Source organism: Paramisgurnus dabryanus, chromosome 16, assembly GCF_030506205.2.
Source record: "Paramisgurnus dabryanus chromosome 16, PD_genome_1.1, whole genome shotgun sequence".
Classification (NCBI taxonomy): Eukaryota; Metazoa; Chordata; class Actinopteri; order Cypriniformes; family Cobitidae; genus Paramisgurnus; species Paramisgurnus dabryanus.
Window position 1 is genome coordinate 14,773,175 of NC_133352.1, and position 22,610 is coordinate 14,795,784.

Below are 22,610 nucleotides of genomic sequence, written 5' to 3' on the forward strand. Positions count from 1 at the left end.
AACTTCCGTAACAGGAAGTCCAGGCATCGCTAACCCCTATGTGTTATTTTTCCATACCCAGGATCTGTCGGTGCGACCAACATGAATGAGCACAGTTCTCGCTCTCATGCGATCTTCACCATAACTATCGAGTGCAGCGAGAAGGGCGTAGATGGGAATCAACATGTCCGCATGGGCAAACTACACCTGGTTGACCTTGCGGTAAGCAGGCAAACCATGTGGGATTATTTTAAAAGATTTTTGCTATTATTGAGGGAATTGTTTTGTTGCTTAGGGATCTGAAAGGCAGGGGAAAACCGGAGCCACAGGTCAACGTCTTAAAGAGGCCACTAAAATCAACCTGTCCCTGTCTACACTGGGAAACGTAATCTCTGCACTAGTGGATGGCAAAAGCACTCATGTGCCCTACAGGAATTCGAAACTCACCCGACTGTTACAGGACTCCCTCGGAGGAAACTCCAAAACCATGATGGTACAATCTCCTGACTTTTGATTTTATTATAGTATCGAATTTCAGTTAGCATCTGATAACTTCCTAGGGAATGCACAAATACAATGTATGACTTAAATTTACTGTCGCTTTGGATAAAAATGCAGTATAAATTTGTTTTTTTATTATCCCGCAGTGTGCTAACATTGGACCAGCAGATTACAACTACGATGAGACTATCAGTACTCTCCGATATGCCAACCGTGCTAAGAACATCAAGAATAAGGCCAGAATTAATGAGGACCCGAAGGATGCTTTGTTACGCCAATTTCAGAAGGAAATTGAAGAGCTCAAGAAGAAACTGGAAGAAGGTACAATAGATCAGTTTCATTTTCGCTCAGAAGTTTAGGGTCAATTAATTATTCTAGTAATATTTTATAAACAATAGTATCAAAATATGGAATAACACGAATGTAACTTTGGGAACAAAATCTAAGAAAATATGCAAACTTTTACATTCTAGCATCTTCATTGTGGTCACCATTTGTCTAGAATTTATAAACTAACCAAACTTAACTTCTGGTGGACTTCTGCAAAAAAAAATAACAACAGAGTCCTTCTGGAGTAGATTATTTTTATAACAAGCTAAATAAATAACCAGTAGATTACCTTAATTCACATTATAGCTAATTGGTGTCACCTACTACAGATCCTTAAATTCTTGCCTGGGTGCCAAATCCGCACAGTGATAATCCACACCCACTGTCTCTCCTCGTCTTTTTGAAATAAAATTTTTATTTTCCACAAGGTATTTGTTCCAGAGGTCAGTTTAGCCGCTATAACCAGATTGATAAACAAGCACAGACAGGAAGTTAACTTCAGGCCAGGCATGTAACCGCGGAAACATGTGTGCGTCCGATGAAACCGTCTATAGATATGTGTTCAAAACATAGAAGTCCTCAGAGATCCAGCACTGATTTGTGACTGTTTCTGCTCAGGTGAGGAGATCTCTGGCTCTGATGAAAGTGCATCGGATGACATGGATGAAGGTGAAGATGAAGTGGGTGATGGAGGGGAGAGACGCAGGAAACGGAGAGGTATGAATTTCTTGTTAATAACCAAAATATGTGGGTATTACTAAATAATTAATTACTAAATCTTAGCATGAATTTAGCCATAGAAGCTGTAATGGCATTAAAAAAAGTTTTTTAGAAAAATTATGCTTCCTATGTCTTACCAGTTATTCTTTATTAAAAACCTTTATAGCCTGGTAGTGAAATGTTAGTAATAAAATGCAACATCTGTTTCTTATAACACTGCGTTACTCTATTTTGTGATAAATGAACAGACAAGACATTTCTGATTTAACATCGCAGGACCGTGGTGGGTGGCACAATGAATTATAACACAGAAGGTGTGTTAGTATAGGGATATATCATAAAATAGAGTAACGCGAGTAACCAACTCATTTAAATTTCAGTAATTGTAACTGCGTTACTTGATAAAAAAAAAAACTTTGTTACATGCTCATTACAGCTAAAAGTAGTGGAATTACAGTAACGGAATTACTTTGTAATGCGTTACTCCCGTCACTGTTTTTAACACAACTTGTGTTGTCCCTTTCATTTATTTTAACATGAAATAACGCCTAAATGGCATGACACACACAATGTGTAAAAAATTAACACATCAATTTTTGAGGTCAAAGAGATGCACATTCATAATACAGGTCACATAATACACGCTGTTTCTGCTTATTCCATGTTAACTCTTTCCCTGCCATTGAGACCTGCAAGTTATCGTATTTTTGAAGAAACCCATATTTGAGAGTTGATAAAAAGAGAACAACTTAAGATAGAATTAAATGTTTTGCTTTTTTAAAGCAGAGGATCTGTTCTTTCATTTGAATGTTTATATATTAAAAGAAGACATTTCTGGAAGGCTTTTGTGAAAATCATAAAAAATGCTGGTGCTGGCTCACAACATTTTTTAAAATGCTGAAAGGGGAAAGAGTTCATCTTGAGTACCTATAGAGTAGTATTACATCCTTCATGTGTTCAAAGAGTCTTTAGTTTTATCAGATTTATAAAAGACAGATAAGCTTTATTTATTCTTTCCAAATAAACCGGCCCCCTCGATCAACAGACACAAAACATCATCCCACTATGTCTGGATAACGTACGATTCCCTACATGTTCATGATTCCCTACATGTTCATGTCATTAACATTATATGCACTTCCGATTGTCAATAAAACACAGACATTTGGTGCAGTTTTACTTACCATCTGTAACTCATGGCCCGGATGGGACTGCCCCATTTCAACAAAATCAAGCGTTAAACAAACAAACACACACGCACAACTCCGCTGCTTCCACGGATAAAAAAACTATATCCATTGTTTACATAATGCTGGGTTCTTTGGGAAGCTGAACAAACTTAAATCACAAACAACACACTTCTTTGGTGACCTTGATGTTGTATAAGTTCTTGGTTGGCGTGTTTGTGCGCTATTCCAGTTAAAGTGCTCATTTAAAGACTTGCACTGTACTTCTTGCACCAAAATTGCCCCTAAAAGAAATAAAGCAAGATTGTTACGTATTTATCTTTCATAAAAAAACTTTTCGAAACTTGTACGAACCCTGGTGAAGTGCATTTGGCACAGAAATACTCTGTCACACTTCCAACTGCTTTTTTGACACTTCGTCTATGTATAGCATGAGGAATCTCACTCTTAAACAGTGATAATAAGTCAGAATGCATGAAATAGCTTTAACCTTCCCCCCTTTAAGTTCTTGTTAAATGTATCCTTGCAGTTTAATTGATGCCCCCTGACTTTTTTGCTGAGGTTCAAAGAATTTTTATCACTGGAGAAAGATTTGCTTGTCTAGGCCATCAGATCAAGCAGATGTGGTTTCATTATGCGTATATGCTTTACTGTTACAGTATGTGCTCTGCGTCCGGTAATGGCTCTCTCTCTGCCCACATACGCCTAATTTTTAGGTGTTTTCTCAGAGAAAATGTCTTTAGTTTTAATGTATAAATAACGTCCCTGTCGCATGCTAATGAAAGATTCCATAAAATAATACAAGCTTGGAAAGTCGAACATTGGCTTAAGCAATGACAAGAGTGTGGGGCGGGAGTACCAGACTGTCCAGCCAAAGAGAGGGAGCGTTCAGAAAACATTTTGGAAAAGTTCAAGGGCCTTTGCACTTAACAAAGGCAAAAAATATACATTGTAGCTTTTTTAGCAGTTTAATTGATGCCCCTTGACTTTTTTTTACAGTTTTGGTTTCCTTTCACACCACACTAATTGCTCTGGTCCGAACCAGTTGAAAGAACAAAATGCAGTCATGTGATAACATCCACATCACTCGTTAGCCAGAATCAACGTGTGGGAAATTTCAACAGAACCCCGGAAGTAAACAAAAGAAGAGGAAAATACAGCAGTCATCACAGCGCTGTTTATATACAGTAGTATGGAGAGACGACTGCGCATTCTGATTGTATTCCTCGTCGTTATATACTGCATAGTTTGTATACACCACTTTAGTCAAATTATTCATTTAGAGACTGAAGCGCGGATGCGGCCTGAAAATAATGCAAAGTTTGTCCGCTAGCTGGCATCAGCCTTTTGTTGCTCGTGCTAACTGTCAACAAACACTTTCTCATCCAATAATACACAGCCGACTACGTCAGTTCAAAAATGTGCAGCACTTTTTGCATTTAGGTCATTTCGAGGTCGGATTGCGTTCTCACCACAAACAAACTGTTACAGAGTTCATTTGAAAGCGTACCAAGACCACCTCTTTATGGTCTTGATTCACTTGCTTGGTTCGCTTTTAACCCGTTGAGTAATTGATATTTAAGATGAAATGTTGACGTCAAAGTATTGTTTTATAAGTTGTATGTTTCTCTGTTCAACCAATCGACTGCTGCACCAAATCCCACATAAAGTTAAAACCTTTGAAGCGTTATAGTGTGGGATTATTTTTTCCAGTCAGAGTAGGTGATTCTTTGCAACAATAAGCTGTAAAGTAGTCTAAACATATCTACTGTAATTCCCCTTTGTACTATATGTAACGTATACAGTACTCATTGACATCAGGTTTGCCATTTCACATCCGACTTAAGTCATTTAGTTGCAAAAGTACATGTGTAAAAGATACGAATGTGTTATGATCTAATCAGGTTGTAAAGGATGCCTGTGGTGTGAAATGTAAAGCAAGCAAGTAATAATTTTTTTCCCTTTTATTAACTCTCTGGGGCCGACTATGGCGTGGGTGCCGCCAACTCTTTATTTTTTCAATCACTCCGCAAAGAGACTTAGAGTACTCTGCTGATTTTATACATACATTTATACATCATGTGTCTAGTTTTTGTGTCCACTCTTAATTAAAACAGAATGTTGTGCTTTTTGCAAAATAAAGAAAATAAACAGAAATGCATGTTAGTAAAATTGAAACAAATATTGTCATTTGGTGGTAACTGTAAAAGAAGAGGGAGACGTACCGTCTTTCTCCTGTTACCTCATTACTAAAATTAGCTGAGATCACCAGACTCCACACCATTGAAGTGAAAGAGCTAAGACGATCCATATGCATGAAGATCCTCACGCCCGCTGTCACTCAATCCCTGATCCAGTTTCTCTATTGATTGCTGTGTTGTAATGTTTTATCCGAGTGCAGCAAACATACATCTAAATCCTTTTAAGTTTTCTCCAGTCACAAGAAATTTCTTTGTGCTGCCATCAAACAGTACACACGAGCGTCACATTTGACATGCCTAATCCCTATTTAGAAATCGGAATTTGGAGACTGAAAAACTAAGCGGAGGACGAAGACCACCAGTTTAAGATTAATGTTAAAAAAATGTGTGGTTTTTATTTGTATTGAAATTATTATTTTTTGGATTAAAAACTTTTAAAAGACGTTTTCTTCAGTCATGGAAGTAAAAATAGTAGGCTTTAATTGCTGTAAATGAATTGATATCCTACATAATCATTGTAATCTCATAAAATAATTAGCAAATATGCAAGAAAAGGTTTGTACTCTAAAAATACAAACAAGAGATAAAAGATTTACAAACGTGCGGAGAGCCGTTTCAGCACTCGGACAGCACCATGTATTTTTTAAAAGCATTACTTAAAAAAGGTTCTCATCTTATCATATCCACAAGTACAGAGTCATCATATACAATAAATCCTTAGGGTAGCATTTAAAAAACATTTAAAAACAGATGCATTTGTTAAAAGCAAAGCATTTATTTTCTTACCAGGCTACAGGTGAAGCTGCTCCATATGCCTAACGTCTCATAATCGGTCCTCATTTATGTCCAAGAGACTCAATAATAATCTTTTACATTTGAATGCTTTAATTTTTCATATTTAAAAGGGTTTTTGTGCTGCTGCGCATTCATGTGCGTGATAAGCAAACCTGCGTTGTCGTCCCTTTTATAGGCGCATATTACTAACGCGCTCCTTAAATAACAAAAACACTATTGCGCCATAGACTTTAGACCAGGTTTTAGTTGGTCAATGGCGTAGTCTATTTCAGTTGCCTCAAAATAGCAACGCGCCAACAATGCGTCTGATCACACCCATGGGCGCAAAATTAGGTGCAACTGCATTTGCTATTTAAACAACGTGGCGCTAAATGTGAAAATGATAATTACGGCAGGTTACTAGCAAAAGACACTTGCATCGCGTATTGCGCTGCATTGCGCCAGGTGTATGATAGGGCCCGCAATGTGAAAGTTTGTAACAGAAAATAGTGGTTTTCATCTTGTCACCTTCTTGGTATAGAAAAAACATTTTTACCGAAATTAGTCAAAATGGATTTATTGCGTTTTGTAACCAAACTCTTCATATTGTTATATGTGAATGAGTAAGCAGAATGATTTTCACATAATTTTGAAGAAAAAAACTCTAGACTACTAGATCCTGATTTCTTGTGAGCCTTGTAAAAACATGTTTAGAATGAGTTTTGTGGACATATATCAGTGACTTAAAAATTTAGCTTTTTCAAAACTAAGCATAAACATTTTTCTCAAAAAAAATACAAACATGTGATGGACATGTTGCTAACCTAATATAGTAGCCCAGTTTGTGCTGAACACAGTGTTATGAGACTTTTTACATTATTATGACATTAAGCAACTGGAAAAAGCACAAATGTCAGTGCAGGTCAAAACTTCCCCAGGGTTAAAAACATATCCACTCAACGGCCACTTTATTCTGTACCCCTTGTTAGTACCGGGTTGGGACTCCCTTTTAGCTTCAGAACTGCCTTAAATCTTTGTGACATGGTGCAATGTCCTGTCAGAAGTAACTATCAGAAGTGGTCATAAAGGGATGGACATGGTCAGCACAATTCTCAGGTAGGCCGTGGCGTTTAAACGATGCTCAATTGATGCTACCAAGGGGCCGAAAACAAGGCAGTCATGTTGTTTACGCCAAATTCTGACCATACCATCTGAATGTTGCAGCTGAAATTGGGACTCCTTAGACTGGGAAAAGTTTTTCCAATCTTCTATTGTCCAATATTGGTGAGCCTGTGCGAATTGTAGCCTCAGTTTCCTGTTCTTAGCTGACAGGAATGGAACCAGGTGTGGTCTTCTGCTGCTGAAGCCCATCTGCTTTAGTGTTCGACGTGCTGTGCATTCAGAGATTGCATTCTGCATACCTTGGTTGTAACCGGTGGTTGATTGCTTTTGCCTTTCTATCATCTCAAATCAATCTGCCCATTCTCCTCTGACATCAACAAGGCATTTACATCCACACAACTGCCGCTCACTGGATATTTTCTTTTTTTGGACAAGTCTTTGTAAAACCTAGAGATAACTGTGCGTGGAAATCCCAGTAGATCAGCAGGTATTTTTGAAATAGGTCGTCTTCACCACGTCTAGATCCCTGAATGCATTGAGTTGCTGCCATGTCATTGGCTGATTAGCAATTTGTGTTAACAAGCAACCTAATAAAGGTTGGTGAGTGTATGACCTGAAACAACAAGTAGCACAATGTAAATGTGTTTTTGTACATTTGTGTAAACAATGACATAGCAGAAGTGGAATATAGGACACCACACCATAAGTGGCTGGCAGGCATCACCCTTACCATCAAACTCCTGTTCAGTGTTTGCAGTCTCATTTCCCGCTGACCTATTTACAAATACAAATCATTTACAAAAAACATTTAAATATTGGCATCATACATCTGTTTTCTCTTTTCTTACGCAATTAGCTGGCCATGTGACTTCCCTGCTCGAAATTTAAGACCAACGTGGTTGGTGTTATGATCTAATAAGCAACCTGTCACCTCCAGTTTTGGTGTCCCACATTTGAGACATAAAGCTTTTATCTGACTGGCTATATTAAAATCTTGCCATGATTGATGTATAGACATGAGTGATGATCTGTGACCCAATTCCGGTTTCAGTAAGAGCCATGTTTCATCAAAACAATAAACAAACTTAAAACGACTATCCAATATGTATTTTATACTTAGTCTAAATATGTTTAAAAATTTTTTTACATGTGTTTATTTTAATTAAAGTTTTTGTGGCCTTTAGTCTATATCTGTTGGCTTTTAAAATGGTTGCATTGGTTTTGAATGAGTATTTTCTCTTGCATTTCTGTTTTTTTTGTTTTGTTAAAAATCTGTTTTCAAATATGTCATGTGTAGGGAGAAAGAAGGTGTCTCCAGATAAGATGGTGGAGATGCAGGCGAAGATCGAGGAGGAAAGGAAAGCACTGGAGGCCAAACTAGACATGGAGGAGGAGGAGAGAAACAAAGCCCGTGCTGAACTTGAGAAGAGAGAGAAGGACCTTCTCAAAGCCCAGTGAGTTATGATGGTTTACTAAAACAAGCTAAGCAAGCATCACTGTTTCTGTCAATCACTGTTTTTTTTTTGCAATCTCTGCAGAATTATTGTAAAGGTGCAGTGAATAGGGCGTTTTTATTGTTTTATACGGTTGTCTGAGGTCTACTTATGAGGTTATGAGGTTTTACATTCAAAAACCTCAAAAGCGATAAGTAATAGGCTTTCCCTTTCAATACGGTTCACTTCGCATTGCGTCAGTTTGCTGACGCTATGGGGGGGGAACTCTGTTTACTCCGTGATTGAAGCCTATTGGTTAACGTCTGTAGAAAATACAGACCAATGACGTTTGAGCCCGCGCGGGGGCGTGGCACACGTCCCTATATAAGCCGGTGAAATACGTCAAGAGCTCATTACTTTTCTCCTTCAGCGCGAACCTTCTCGCTGCTCCGAAGAAGAAGCCCTTACTCGCCGTCGATCCAAGCACTGCAGCGGACTACAACACACCAGCGTGTTCCCCTGCCGCTTTCCGGTGAGCCTACAAAGAGTATCTAAAAGAGCAGAAGCGCGTTGAGATAATGTCGCTTCGGCATTGCGGCTCCTGCCGAGCCCCTTTGCCCGTGGAGGATTTCCACAAAGAGTGCGTCATCTGTCTGGGTCCTGCCCACGCCGAGGCCGTACTCACCGAGGCGGGCTGCGCCCACTGCGAGCTCCTTCCTATCGCGGTGCTGCGCTCCCGCCTCGAGATCTTTAAACGGAAGGCTTCCCGTGCTCTCCCGCCTAAACAGCAGCGGAGCCGTGAAGCTGGAAGACGCCCTGAGACCGAGTCCACGCCGGCTCATCCCCCGCGTGCTCTGTCTCCCCGCCGTCATCCTGTCACCTTCGCCCGTGAGGACTTACGCCCCCTGCCGAGTGCTAGCGGCATGGTTTCCTTTGGGTCCGGTGACAACTTGGAGATGATGTCATCCTCTGAGGAGTTGGAGGATTGGGCGGCTTCGGATGACGACGCCCACGCAGCCGCCGCTGATGAACCTACCGAGTCGCGTCCTCACGACTCTGAGCTCATCCGCATCTTGACGCAAGCTACGGCGGAGCTCAATATCAAGTGGTCGCCGCCGTCAGAGCCTCAACTCAGCCGGTTGGACGAGTGGTTTCTGCAGCCCGGGCGCCGTCAATCATCCCGCCAACGGCAGGCGCCGTTTTTCCCTGAGGTTCACCAGGAGCTCACCAAATCCTGGCGTGCTCCCCACTCCACCCGAGCTCAGAGCGCCGTCTCCCACGTCCTCTCCGTAGTGGACGGCGCCGACGAACACGGCTACTCTAAGATGCCGCCGCTCGAGGAAACTGTCGCCGCCCATCTCTGCCCGTCTTCAGCCGGCGGATGGAGGGCTAAGTTGAACCATCCGTCGAAGCCCTGTCGCCTGACATCGACCCTGGCGTCGAAATCCTACGCCGCCGACGGACACGCTGCATCCGCTCTCCATACGATGGCGGTACTGCAGGTATACCAGGCAAAACTCCTCCGTGACATGGACGAGTCAGGTCCGGACCCGTCGACCTTTCAAAACCTGCGCAGCGCGACTGATCTGGCCCTTCGCGCCACTAAAGTCGCCACTCAGGCTGTAGGAAGAGCCATGGCCAGCCTGGTTGTTCTGGAGAGACATCTGTGGCTGAACTTGACGGACATCAAGGACACGGACCGGGTTGCCCTTCTTGACTCGCCCGTGTCACCGTCGGGGCTCTTCGGCTCCGCTGTGGAGGGGTTCACCCAGCGCTTCACTGAGGCACAGAAATCGTCGCAGGCTATGCGGCATTTTCTACCGAAACGATCTGCCTCAGCGTCTGAGACCGGCCGCCCAAAACCGCCGCCAACTCAACGCCCTAAGCCAGCACCAGCTCAGCCCCAGCCGAGAGCTGAACCGGAGGTCAAGCGCCAGCGTCCTGCACGACCGGCTGGCCCGCCTCGACGCCGCGGTCCCCGTCCTAGGATTACGCTGGACCCGACGCCGGCACCGCCTCCCTGAAGAGAGTCTGAGGAGGAAAAGAGGCTCTGGTCCCGCTTCGGCCGGCCCGCCCTCGAAAGTTCTGCGTGTTTCAGTCCCCTCGGGCGCTGGACACACCCTCGCTGTAACAGCGAAACACAAATTTTTACCTTTTCACAAAAAGAGCAAATTTCCTCCTCTGTACACACAAACACACACACACGGCTTAACGTCCATAAGCATATCGACGCTCGCCGTCAAATTTCACGTTTGGCAATCCACCCCCGGTATGCCGGGCTGGATTCTAAACGTAATCCAACACGGTTATTCACTTCAATTCGCCCGGAGACCACCCCGGTTTCGCGGCGTTCTCTACACCACTGTCCCAGACGATCGTATACAGATCCTCAGGGAAGAGGTGCGTTCTTTATTACTAAAAGACGCGATAGAGACGGTCCCGGCGGATCAAAGCGAATCAGGCTTTTACAGTCGTTATTTTCTCGTTCCAAAGAAAGACGGCGGCCTCAGACCGATATTGGATCTACGCGTTTTGAATCGCGCTCTTGCCAAACGGCCGTTCAAAATGCTTACAGCCAGACGAATCATGGCGTTAATTCGACCGGGCGATTGGTTCATATCAGTGGATCTGAAAGACGCTTACTTTCACATTCCGATAGCGCCACGTCACAGGCCGTTCCTAAGATTCGCGTTCGACGGGACAGCATACCAGTACAAAGTTCTGCCCTTCGGATTATCTCTGGCACCACGCACATTTACCAAATGTGCGGATGCGGCTCTCGCCCCTCTCAGACAGAGCGGCATCCGCATATTGAATTACCTCGACGATTGGCTTATTCTGGCACAGTCAGAGAGGGAAATTACTGCGCACAAGACCGTTGTACTCCAGCATTTGGAGAATTTGGGGTTCAAAATCAACCTCCAGAAGAGTTTGCTCACCCCCACGCAGCGAATCACGTTCTTAGGCACGACGCTCGACTCATTAAAGATGCGGGCATGGCTTACACAGGAACGCGCGCTCACGGTCAGACGCGAGGCGGCATCGTTCAAAGCGGGTTCGCATCTCCCTCTCAAACGATTCCAGAAAATGCTGGGTCTGATGGCAGCAGCATCCCCACTAATACCGTTGGGAATGCTGTTCATGAGGCCGCTTCAGTTTTGGTTGAAAGCGAAAGTTCCGCCCCGTGCTTGGTTGTCGGGCCGCTTATTAATCAAAATCACGTACAGCTGCGTGAAAGCGCTTTCGATATGGACATCCCCTCACCTTTTCCTCTCGGGCACGGAGCTCGGTTCCGTGAGCAGGAGGAAAGTGGTGACTACGGATGCGTCTGCGACGGGTTGGGGCGCTCACTGCGACGGCGAGCTCGCCTTCGGTGCGTGGAACAACCAGTTGTCTCAGCTACATATCAACCACCTTGAGATGTGGGCGGTTATCTTAGCGCTACGACACTTTCGACCGAAACTCCAACATCAACACGTTCTAGTGCGGTCGGACAGTATGACGGTGGTTTCGTTCATAAACCACCAAGGAGGGCTGAGATCTCGCTCCCTATCCAGGCTGGCGAAACGGCTTTTATTATGGGCTCACGCGAACGTACATTCGTTAAAAGCGACTCACGTACCGGGTGTAGCCAATACGGGTGCAGACATTCTCTCGCGCAACGGTCCGCCGCCGGGAGAATGGAGACTGCATCCTCAGACGGTCGAGAGAATATGGACCGTCTTCGGCCGGGCGGAGATCGATCTGTTTGCATCAGACGAGAACGCGCATTGCCCGATCTTCTTCTCGAGACATCACGATGCCCTGTCGCAAGCATGGCCGGCGTGTCTTCTGTATGCTTTTCCTCCGGTGGCCCTGTTACCACAGGTCCTTCAGAGGATAAGAGAGACGAAATGCGCGATAATTCTGGTCGCTCCGTTTTGGCACAATCAACCGTGGCTCCCCGACCTATGGCAGCTGAAAACATCAGCACCATGGCCAGTACCGCTGAGGAAAGACCTCCTATCTCAGGCGAGAGGGACGATATGGCATCCACAGCCGGAGCTATGGAATCTACACGTTTGGTCTCTGAACGGCAACCATCACGCCTTTCAGGACGAGTGTTAAATACTCTAACTGAAGCTAGGGCCCCATCTACCAGGCGCCTTTACGCTCAAAAGTGGTCTATTTTTTCTGATTGGTGCACGACGAAAGACTTAAACCCAAACACCTGTGAAGTGGAGCATATTCTCTCCTTTCTGCAGGAAATGCTGGACAGCGGTCGCGCGCCCTCGACGCTTAAAGTGTATGTGGCGGCGATAACGGCGAATCACGCCCTTATCGCCGGTCGCACCGTGGGAAAACATGATCTAATCATTAAATTCCTCGGAGGCGCTCGCAGACTACACCCACCGCGACCTAACACGGTCCCGTCTTGGGATCTGTCCACGGTCCTGAAAGCGCTGCGCGGTCCCCCTTTCGAGCCCCTCGAGCAGGCTGACCTGCGCGCTCTCTCGTTTAAAACCGCTCTCCTCCTGGCGTTGGCATCGGTTAAACGAGTAGGCGATTTACACGCGTTTTCAATTGACCCGTCGTGTCTGGAATTCGGTCCTAACGATAGCAAAGTGATCCTTAGACCGAGAGCGGGATACATTCCTAAAGTTTTGACCACGCCATTTAGAGTTCAGGTGGTTTCACTTCTCGCCCTTCCGACGGCGGACGGCGAACAAACCCCGAACACGCTCTGCCCCGTCAGAGCGTTAAGAATATACACGGACCGTTCTGCCTCATACCGCAAGTCAGACCAGCTGTTCGTAAGCTTCGCACAACATTCCTTAGGTATGCCGCTCACTAAACAGAGGCTATCTAAGTGGATCGTCGAAGCCATTGCTTTGGCTTACGCCTCCCTGAATGAACATTGTCCAGTTGGTTTAAAAGCTCACTCCACGAGGGGTATGGCTTCATCTTGGGCTTGGTCTACGGGGATTTCTATCATTGACATTTGTAACGCGGCCGGCTGGTCCTCGCCGTCTACGTTTGTCAGATTTTATAGCCTGGATGTCCCTGCCTTACAAGCACAGGTCTTATCGGCTTAATGATTCACGCGATTGCGTTTCTGTATGCCTTCACGGTGCGTTGCTAGCTCACCGTCATGGCTACCTATTAATAATTCACGCACAGCTCGCGGCGCGCTCAGGGAACCCGCCGTCTCGTGCTCTATTGTATATGCATCATGGTGCGTTTAGAAACTTCACTGTATGCGTATTACTGTCTCATATATGGTGCTTACACTTGCGCTCGCTAGAGCTATGTATATGCTGGGTTAGGGCCACATGCAGTGTCTCTCCGGTAAGGGCACCTCAGTCCGTTGTGTATGCACGGCGGGATGGGATTACGTTCCCCCATAGCGTCAGCAAACTGACGCAATGCGAAGTGAACCGTATTGAAAGGGAACGCTTAGGTTACTCACGTAACCCCGGTTCCCTGAAATAACGGGAACGAAGCATTGCGTCGCTGGCCGTGCTACAAACGTCTACGCAGCGAGTGTTATTCGGCTGCGCGCTTCAGTCGAATAATAATGAGCTCTTGACGTATTTCACCGGCTTATATAGGGACGTGTGCCACGCCCCCGCGCGGGCTCAAACGTCATTGGTCTGTATTTTCTACAGACGTTAACCAATAGGCTTCAATCACGGAGTAAACAGAGTTTCCCCCCCCATAGCGTCAGCAAACTGACGCAATGCTTCGTTCCCGTTATTTCAGGGAACCGGGGTTACGTGAGTAACCTAAGCGTTTTCTACCCTGGTTTGGAAGTAAACGGCAACTGTTATGATTGGATAACAGTTTTCGAACTCCTCCATCATTACATGTGGGGAAATTGTTTTCTCGTTTGTGTCTTCTGATGTGGAAAATGGCAGCCGGAGGGACTAACCCATAAGTGTACGAGCCATAAAATGTTCTAGGTGTGATGCACATAAATGACATTGGTATGGGTGAAGTAGCAAACAACAAATTTTCAAACGCGATGGGCCTAGAAATTACAAAACGGTAATCAGCGCACATCAGAATCTAAATCGCTTGACTTTTTAAACTGAGGTTGGCTTGACCACAGACATAGTCATACAAAGGATGCTACAGCGTGTGAAAGCGTGGTAAGTCTTTATCACTAACTGTGTGGTTAAACACTGATGTTACACACAATCAGGACATATTAAGCAATTTCTAACAAAGCAATAGTGACACATAGTACTAAAATGTTTTACTCACATAAGACTGCTGTGCCATACAGTCCAGTTCCAATATTGATGGAGCAGCATTGCTTTTTAATCATAATTTTTACAAATCCTATGTCATAGCTAGGTACATTACAGTAACAATTGTTATTTTAGTGACAAGGACGTTTTCAGTTCATTCAACTACGATGACCTCATATATAGTGAGGAAAATAAGTATTTGAACACCCTGGAGGGGTCTGAAATTGTCATTGTAGGTGCATGTCCACTGTGAGAGACATAATCTAAAAAAAATCCAGAAATCCCAATGTATGATTTATTAACTGTTTATTTGTATGATACAACTGCAAATAAGTATTTGAACACCTGTCATCAGCTAGATTTTTGCCCCTTAAAAGACCTATTAGTCTGCCTTTAAAATGTCCACCTCCACTCCATTTATTATCCTAAATTAGATGCACCTGTTTGAGGTGGTTAGCTGCATAAAGACACCTGTCCACCCCATACAATCAGTAAGAATTCAACTACTAACAAGGCCAAGATCAAATTGCTATCCAAAGACACTAGAGACAAAATTTTACACATCCACAAGGTTGTAAAGGGCTACAGGGAAATTGCCAAGCAGCTTGGTGAATAAATGTGCACTGTTGGAGCAATCATTAAAATTTGGAAGAAGCTAAACATGAATGTCAATCTCTGTCGGTCTAGGGCTCCATGCAAGATCTCAACTTGTGGGGTCTTAATGATCCTTAGAAAGGTGAAAATTAGCCCAGAACTACACGGGAGGAGCTGGTCAATGAACTGAAAAGAGCTGGAACCACCGTTTCCAAGGTTACTGTTGGTAATACAATAAGGGCCTTATTTTAACGATCTGAAACGCAAGTGCGAAGTGCAAAGCGCAAGTGACTTTGTGGGCGGATCTTGGGCGCTGTTGCTATTTTCCCGGCGGGAGAAATAACTCTTGCGCCAGGCGCAAATCAATAAGGGGTTGGTCTGAATTAGGTTCATTATTCATAGGTGTGGTTTGGGCGTAACGTCAAATAAACCAATCAGAACGCTATCCAACATTCCCTTTAAACGCAAGGGCGCAAGTTCCATGGCGGGTTGCTATTATTATAACGGATTTACCAGGCGCACACCATGAGCGGTTCACAGCCGAGGAGACCCACGTTCTTGTAAGAGCAGTCAAAGACAGAAAAGTTGTTTTGTATGGGGATGGGAGAAACCCGCCCAAATCAGCGTAGGTTAAACAGGCGTGAGAGGAAATAGCCACAGTTGTCTCATCAGCTGGCATCCCCATCGTTGCGCCAAGTGCTACAATGATGTCAGGAGACGGGGGAATCCCAAGCTTGCCAGCATAAATCGGGCACACTGTGTAACGGGAGGTGGATCTGCCTCTACACATGACCTGACGCCAGCAGAGGACATCGCTGCTTCAACCCTCACTGCTGAAAGGGTTTGGGGGCTTTGAAATCGGACCCAAGAAACGCAAGCAAGGTCCAACCCCAAAGTACACTTACAAATCAAGTTCACATACATTAAGGTTTCTTATGAAAACATTTTAATTATTATTTACATAAAATAAACGTAATACAGCCACACAACAAATTTATGAAAATATTTTAATCGTTATTTGCATGAGAATTTTTTAACGCAGCCACACAATAAATAAAAACTATCACCACAATGCTCACCACGATGATTTCCCTTATCTCATGTGTTAATATTTTTTATTGTAATAATTTATGATTTGCAAAAATAACTGTTGCATTTGTGTAGATTAGGTTAACAAAGTGTGCGCTTTTTGCAAGCTATACATTATGGTCAAGCATGCGCCCTTAAAATAGCATAATGAACCACGCGCAACGCGCCACTGACTTTAGACTAGTTTTTTTTGGTCAGTGGCGCAATTGTTTTTTGAAACTGCAAAATAGCATCAGGGATGGTTTGCGCCGGAACACGCTTCCTTTTTTGCGCTGAACCGCCCAGGGAGCGCAAGTTTATTCCCTAGTTTGCCGACTAGGATGACCGGGGCCATGTATTGTAAGATTTTGGGGAACAACCTCTTTCCCTCAGTTAGAGCATTGAAGCTGGGTCTTCCAACATGACAATGACCCGAAGCACACAGCCAGGATAAACAAGGAGTGGCTCTGTAAGTAGCATATCAAGGTTCTGGCGTGGCCTAGCCAGTCTCCAGAACTAAACCCAATAGAGAATCTTTGGAGGGAGCTCAAACTCCGTGTTTCTCAGCGACAAGCCAGAAACCTGACTGATCTAGAGAAAATCTGTGTGGAGGAGTGGAGTGTGCAGTGTGTGCAAACCTGGTGAAAACCTACAGGAAACGTTTGACCTCTGTAATTGCAAACAAAGGCTACTGTACCAAATATTAACATTGATTTTCTCAGGTGTTCAAATACTTATTTGCAGCTGTATCATACAAATAAATAGTTAAAAATTCAGACATTGTGACACAGTGGACATGCACATACAATGACAATTTCAGACCCCTCCATGATTTCTAAGTGTGAGAACATGCAAAATGGCAGGGTGTTCAAATACTTATTTTCCTCACTGAATAACAAAGCTCAAGTTACAATTGATTCCATATTTCACTGCTCTTTTAAATGTTTTTAACATTCAGTGTTTGCCTGCTTATTACTCTTTCTTTAAAGAAACCCAGCACTCTAATAATTTTTCATGCACAGCATCAGATATCTTGAAGTCGCCATGAAACGGAAGTAGCGATTGTCTTATTTACTCCATCCTTGAGAATTTCACAAGACTTTTTTAAGATGTCAAATAAATCTTTGGTGTCCAAAGATTATGTATGCGATGTTCTAGCTCAAAATACCATATAGATCATTTATTATAGCATGTTAAAATTGCCACTTTGGAGGTGTGAGCAAAAATGTGCCATTTTTGGGTGTGCCCTTTAAATGCAAATGAGTTGATCTCTGCACTAAATGGCAGTGCCGTGGTTGAATAGTGCAGATTAAAGGGCGGTATTATCCCCTTCTGACATCACAAGGGGAGCCAAATTTCAATTACCTATTTTTTCACATGCCTGCAGAGAATGTTTACCAAAACTAAGTTACTGGGTTGATCTCATTCACATTTTCCTGGTTAATGCAAGCACTGTGGACCCAATTATAGCACTTAAACATGGAAAAAGTCAGATTTTCATGATATGACCCCTTTAAAGCATATTAAAAACACCACACAGACAAATAAACAACAATAAAAATCAGATTTTCACCACAGTGGGACTTATATAGTTAATATTTATATTCAAAAACGACATTTCCAACAAAATGGAAAAGTGTATGTGTTTTAACAAAGGCTATCTATATTCTACCAGCAAATGGTGGTGTCATTTATTTTAAATATTAATCTGAATGCACAAAGATAATTTAGTCCTGCTTTGTATTCTTTCCTGTATCTCAGACAAGAGCACCATCTATTATTGGAAAAGCTTTCTTCTCTGGAGAAAAGGGTTATTGTTGGTGGAGTTGATTTACTGGCTAAAGCTGAGGAGCAGGAGAGACTTCTGGAGGAATCTAACAATGAGCTGGAGGAGCGCCGGAAGAGGGCCGAGCAGCTCCGAAGAGAGCTGGAAGAAAAGGAGGTAACGCACTGAATATGAGAGTTACACTCGACTCACACTCTTGTATTACACATGATTAATTTTTGCAAATGTCTGTTAAACAGCAAGAGCGGTTGGACATTGAGGAGAAATATACCAGCTTACAGGAAGAGGCTCAAGGCAAGACCAAAAAGCTGAAGAAAGTTTGGACTATGTTGATGGCTGCGAAATCAGAGGTGCGATGAACTGACTGCTTTCACATTAAGTTGAGCATGTTTCAGGGTAACATGGGAACGACAGCACACTCATACGATAACATAACATCTCTCTTCTGTTTTAGATGGCTGATCTCCAGCAAGAACATCACCGGGAGATTGAAGGTCTGCTGGAGAACATCCGTCAGCTGAGCAGAGAACTCCGTCTCCAGATGCTCATCATTGATAATTTTATTCCTCAGGAATATCAGGTCTGCATGTGTACCCACACACACACACACACGCGCGCCCACACATGCACACACACACTGCCAGTCAACCACCCACAGTTTGGAGTTATCATAATGGTTACAGCTTATCTGATCCAGTATGCAGTGAGATGATCGGTAACTCTCTAAATCAGATGTTGGCACAGTTAACTTTCAGCTGTATTACTCTACTAGTCTAGTGGTTATCTTCTCTATCTCCTACACTAACAGCTTGCATGCATATCTTTTCTCTTCCGCTCGTTTAATGATTTAATTTATCAGATATTCATACTGATGATATGAAATGGGAACTGCTGAACTTGCAAAGTGAAGTGTCAAAAGTGAGCTGGCGCAACACTGAAGTGAATTCTCAAATTCATAATAATTATATGTATTTACTCTCTGTATCAACTGCTTGATATTTGCCATGCAGTCGGACCCACACATTTTAAAACCAAATGAAAACGTAAACCTTTACCAGGTTTCCTTTTGATTGAGAGAGTGCGTGAGAGCGAGAGATACAGAATCTCTGTGACGTTACGTCAACCCTGCAACTTACTCAAACAGTGCAATGTGATGCATCGTGACCAACAGTAAATATTTGGCACAAAGAAGATGCGTAACAGATCTCACATGCTGTTTGAAAAGTTTTGTGTGTGCTCATATCGGATGCGCTTCTCTGCCGTGAAGACGCATCTCAAGGCTTTAGACAGCACACAAATGCTAACTGAGTTAATGTTTTCTTGTATTGGAATGGAATATTTACACAAATGTAGTGATTTGTAACTGTACATTGGATCCGTGCACTGTTAAAGGGACATGATTCTGCACCTCAGCTCTATCCATGTCCCGCCTCTTTGCCCAGTTTCGGTTATCCGCGAGTGCTGAGCGGTGACCAACGTGCAACCTTCCGATCTCTCTGATGAAACACGGAAGGGAGTTAAACTGATATTCATTGATAGGCCGCTAGAGGCTGGCTTCAAAAGAGAGTCAATTCCCATAGACCCCCATGTTAAAATGCCCAACTTTACAGCAGAATAATATGTTTACAGCCTGGTACAAAAAGTGATTTTGGTCTGTGGTGGTTAGGTCCACTTTGGTGTCTGAACAAAAAAAAGACTGCTACTTCCTGTTTAGCCACATCCTCAGGTGACATCATCAGCCTTTTATCATTTCCGCCTGAGTCACTAGACGGGGTCAACTTAAATGACACATAAAAAGACGAAAAATTAAGCAAATTACCATTGCATCAACATACATTGTCTATCCTACATGGTCTGTATAGCTAATTTGACCCTTTATGACAACTGTGTAGATTTTTTTGTAACTCAACTGTTTAAATTATATTAAGCCTTTAAAGTTTTGCAAATTTAAGGGCTTGGCCATTTGAGTGACGGGTGAACTGCGACTGCTGTCACTACCGTCAAGCTAGGCGGCGTGGTTTTAGCAACCAGCCACCTCAGCTTCACCCATGTCCCAACTCTTTACCTATTTAAAGGTACTAATAAAATTTTTTAGGTACTAATGCTGGTAAGGTACCAGTTAAAATGTGAATACATATCCCTACCCAGCATAGGTTATATTACAACTCAATGCTGAGTTGAAAATAACCCTGCATATTTTAATTAAACAATGTATTTTCCTGGTTTTTATGCTTTCTTTCTTCAAGTAAAGCCACTGTAAAATTATGTAAAAATCATTGTAAAAAGCATCACTGTAGGTAAATAAATTTGGTTTGGGTTATTTTCAACCCAGCTTTGGGTAAAAAAAGGGACCCACTGGTTGTACTTTAAAGTATGTTAACGTATAACTGAGTTGTTTTAACCCATTGTTGGGTAAAATATAAAAAATTTCGGGGTTAATTTATCCCAACCTGCTGGGTTTGTCTCTTTTGACCCAGTGCTGGGTTGAAAATAACCCAGCAATTTTTAGAGTGTGCCGTCTTTTAAAGGAAAATTTAGATTTAAAGGGATAGTTCGGCCAAAAATGATATTAAACCCATGATTTACTCACCCCCAAGCTGTCCGAGTTGCATATGTCCATCGTTTTTCAGACAAACACATTTTCGGATATTTTAGAAAATGTTTTAGATCTTTCAGTTGATTAAATGTAATGTTACGGGGTCCACGACCTTCAAGTCTAAAGAAAGTGTGTCCATCCTTCACAAATTAAATCCAAACGGCTCCAGGATGATAAACAAAGGTCTTCTGAGGGTAATCTGCTCGGTGTTGTTGTAGAAATATCCATATTTAAAACTTTAATAACGTAAATAAATACCTTCCGGTAGCGCCGCCATCTTAGTCGCGTCCGCATTCAGGATGAGAGCTTATGCAGCCTAGGGAGGCTACTCTGCTGCTGCTCTGTGCCCCCGCCCTCCGAATTTGTCATACGTCACTAAGACAAGTACGTACACTACGCTAATACTCTCTCCTGAATACAGAGGAGTCTAAGATGGCGTGGACTATGGGTGGACCCCGTAACATTACATTTAATCAACTGAAAGATCTAAAACATTTTCTCAAATATCCGAAAATGTGTTTGTCTGAAAAACGATGGACATATGCAACTCGGACAGCTTGGGGGTGAGTAAATCATGGGTTTAATATCATTTTTGGCCGAACTATCCCTTTAATATACATTTTTTTGAATGTGTTGTACTAGATACATTTGAAACGATTAATGTTGAAATAATTACAGTAATGTCATTTATCCTATATAGGAAATGATTGAGAACTATGTGCACTGGAATGAAGACATCGGAGAGTGGCAGCTGGTGAGCTTTTAACAATTAAAATCTACAAGTTTCAAATCTAACTTGAAGTTTGGGCCCAATAAAAACCTTTTTGATGTTTTTTAGAAATGTGTGGCCTATACAGGCAATAACATGAGAAAACAGACACCTGTATCAGACAAGAAAGAAAAGGATGTAAGTATTGGGATGAAGCATGTTTTTAAGATCCACACACACAATACTTGTTTTTCTTTTTCCATACCGTATGTTCATTAACTGAGCTTTTTGTGTCTTTTATCACTCAGCCATTTGAAGTGGATCTTTCTCATGTTTACCTGGCCTACACTGAAGAGAGCATGCGACAATCCCTTATGAAGCTAGAAAGGCCTCGGACATCAAAGAGTGGGAAGTCAAGGCCTAAAACTAGCCGTAGGTGAGGGATTATTTATTTTTAATCAGTTTTGGTTCATACTTAAATAGATAGAGACACAATGAATTTGAATGCATTATACACTCACCTAAAGGATTATTAGGAACACCTGTTCAATTTCTCATTAATGCAATTATCTAATCAACCAATCACATGGTTGTTGCTTCAATGCATATAGGAGTGTGGTCCTGGTCAAGACAATCTCCTGAACTCCAAACTGAATGTCAGAATGGGAAAGAAAGGGAATTTAAGCAATTTTGAGCGTGGCATGGTTGTTGGTGCCAGACGGGCCGGTCTGAGTATTTCACAATCTGCTCAGTTACTGGGATTTTCACACACAACCATTTCTAGGGTTTATAAAGAATGGTGTTAAAAGGGAAAAAAAATCCAGTATGCGGCAGTCCTATGGGCGAAAATGCCTTGTTGATGCTAGAGGTCAGAGGAGAATGGACCAACTGATTCAAGCTGATAGAAGAGCAACTTTGAATGAAATAACCAATCGTTACAACCGAGGTATGCAGCAAAGTATTTGTGAAGCCACAACATGCACAACCTTGAGGCAGATGGGCTACAACAGCAGAAGACCCCACCGGGTACCACTCATCTCCACTACAAATAGGAAAAAGAAGCTACAATTTGCACAAGCTCTCCAAAATTGGACAGTTGAAAACTGGAAAAATAGAATAAAGAGTCTCGATTTCTGTTGAGACATTCAGATGGTAGAGTCTGAATTTGGCATAAACAGAATAAGAACATGGATCCATCATGCCTTGTTACCACTGTCCAGGCTGCTGCTGGTGGTGTAATGGTGTGGGGGATGTTTTCTTGGCACACTTGAGGCCCCTAAGTGCCAATTGGGCATCATTTAAATGCCATGGCCTACCTGAGCATTGTTTCTGACCATGTCCATCCCTTTATGACCACCATGTTCCCATCCTCTGATG

At 42.9% G+C, this 22,610-nt stretch overlaps 1 protein-coding gene across 2 annotated transcripts in view; it reads left to right on the forward strand.

Annotated features, from left to right (window-relative positions):
- Positions 1-22,610, forward strand: part of kif3a (kinesin family member 3A) — a 28,446-nt gene that overhangs the window by 4,602 nt on the left and 1,234 nt on the right. Inside the window, exons 6-16 of one of the 2 annotated variants that reach the window (XM_065266545.2) lie at positions 62-201; positions 275-472; positions 627-801; positions 1,429-1,527; positions 8,112-8,268; positions 17,904-18,084; positions 18,168-18,278; positions 18,383-18,508; positions 21,225-21,278; positions 21,363-21,431; positions 21,542-21,665. In XM_065266545.2, coding sequence (XP_065122617.1) covers positions 62-201; positions 275-472; positions 627-801; positions 1,429-1,527; positions 8,112-8,268; positions 17,904-18,084; positions 18,168-18,278; positions 18,383-18,508; positions 21,225-21,278; positions 21,363-21,431; positions 21,542-21,665 — 1,434 coding nt within the window. Of the gene's footprint in view, positions 1-61; positions 202-274; positions 473-626; positions 802-1,428; positions 1,528-8,111; positions 8,269-17,903; positions 18,085-18,167; positions 18,279-18,382; positions 18,509-21,224; positions 21,279-21,362; positions 21,432-21,541; positions 21,670-22,610 lie in introns of both variants that reach the window. The other variant, XM_065266544.2, reaches the window with a different exon arrangement.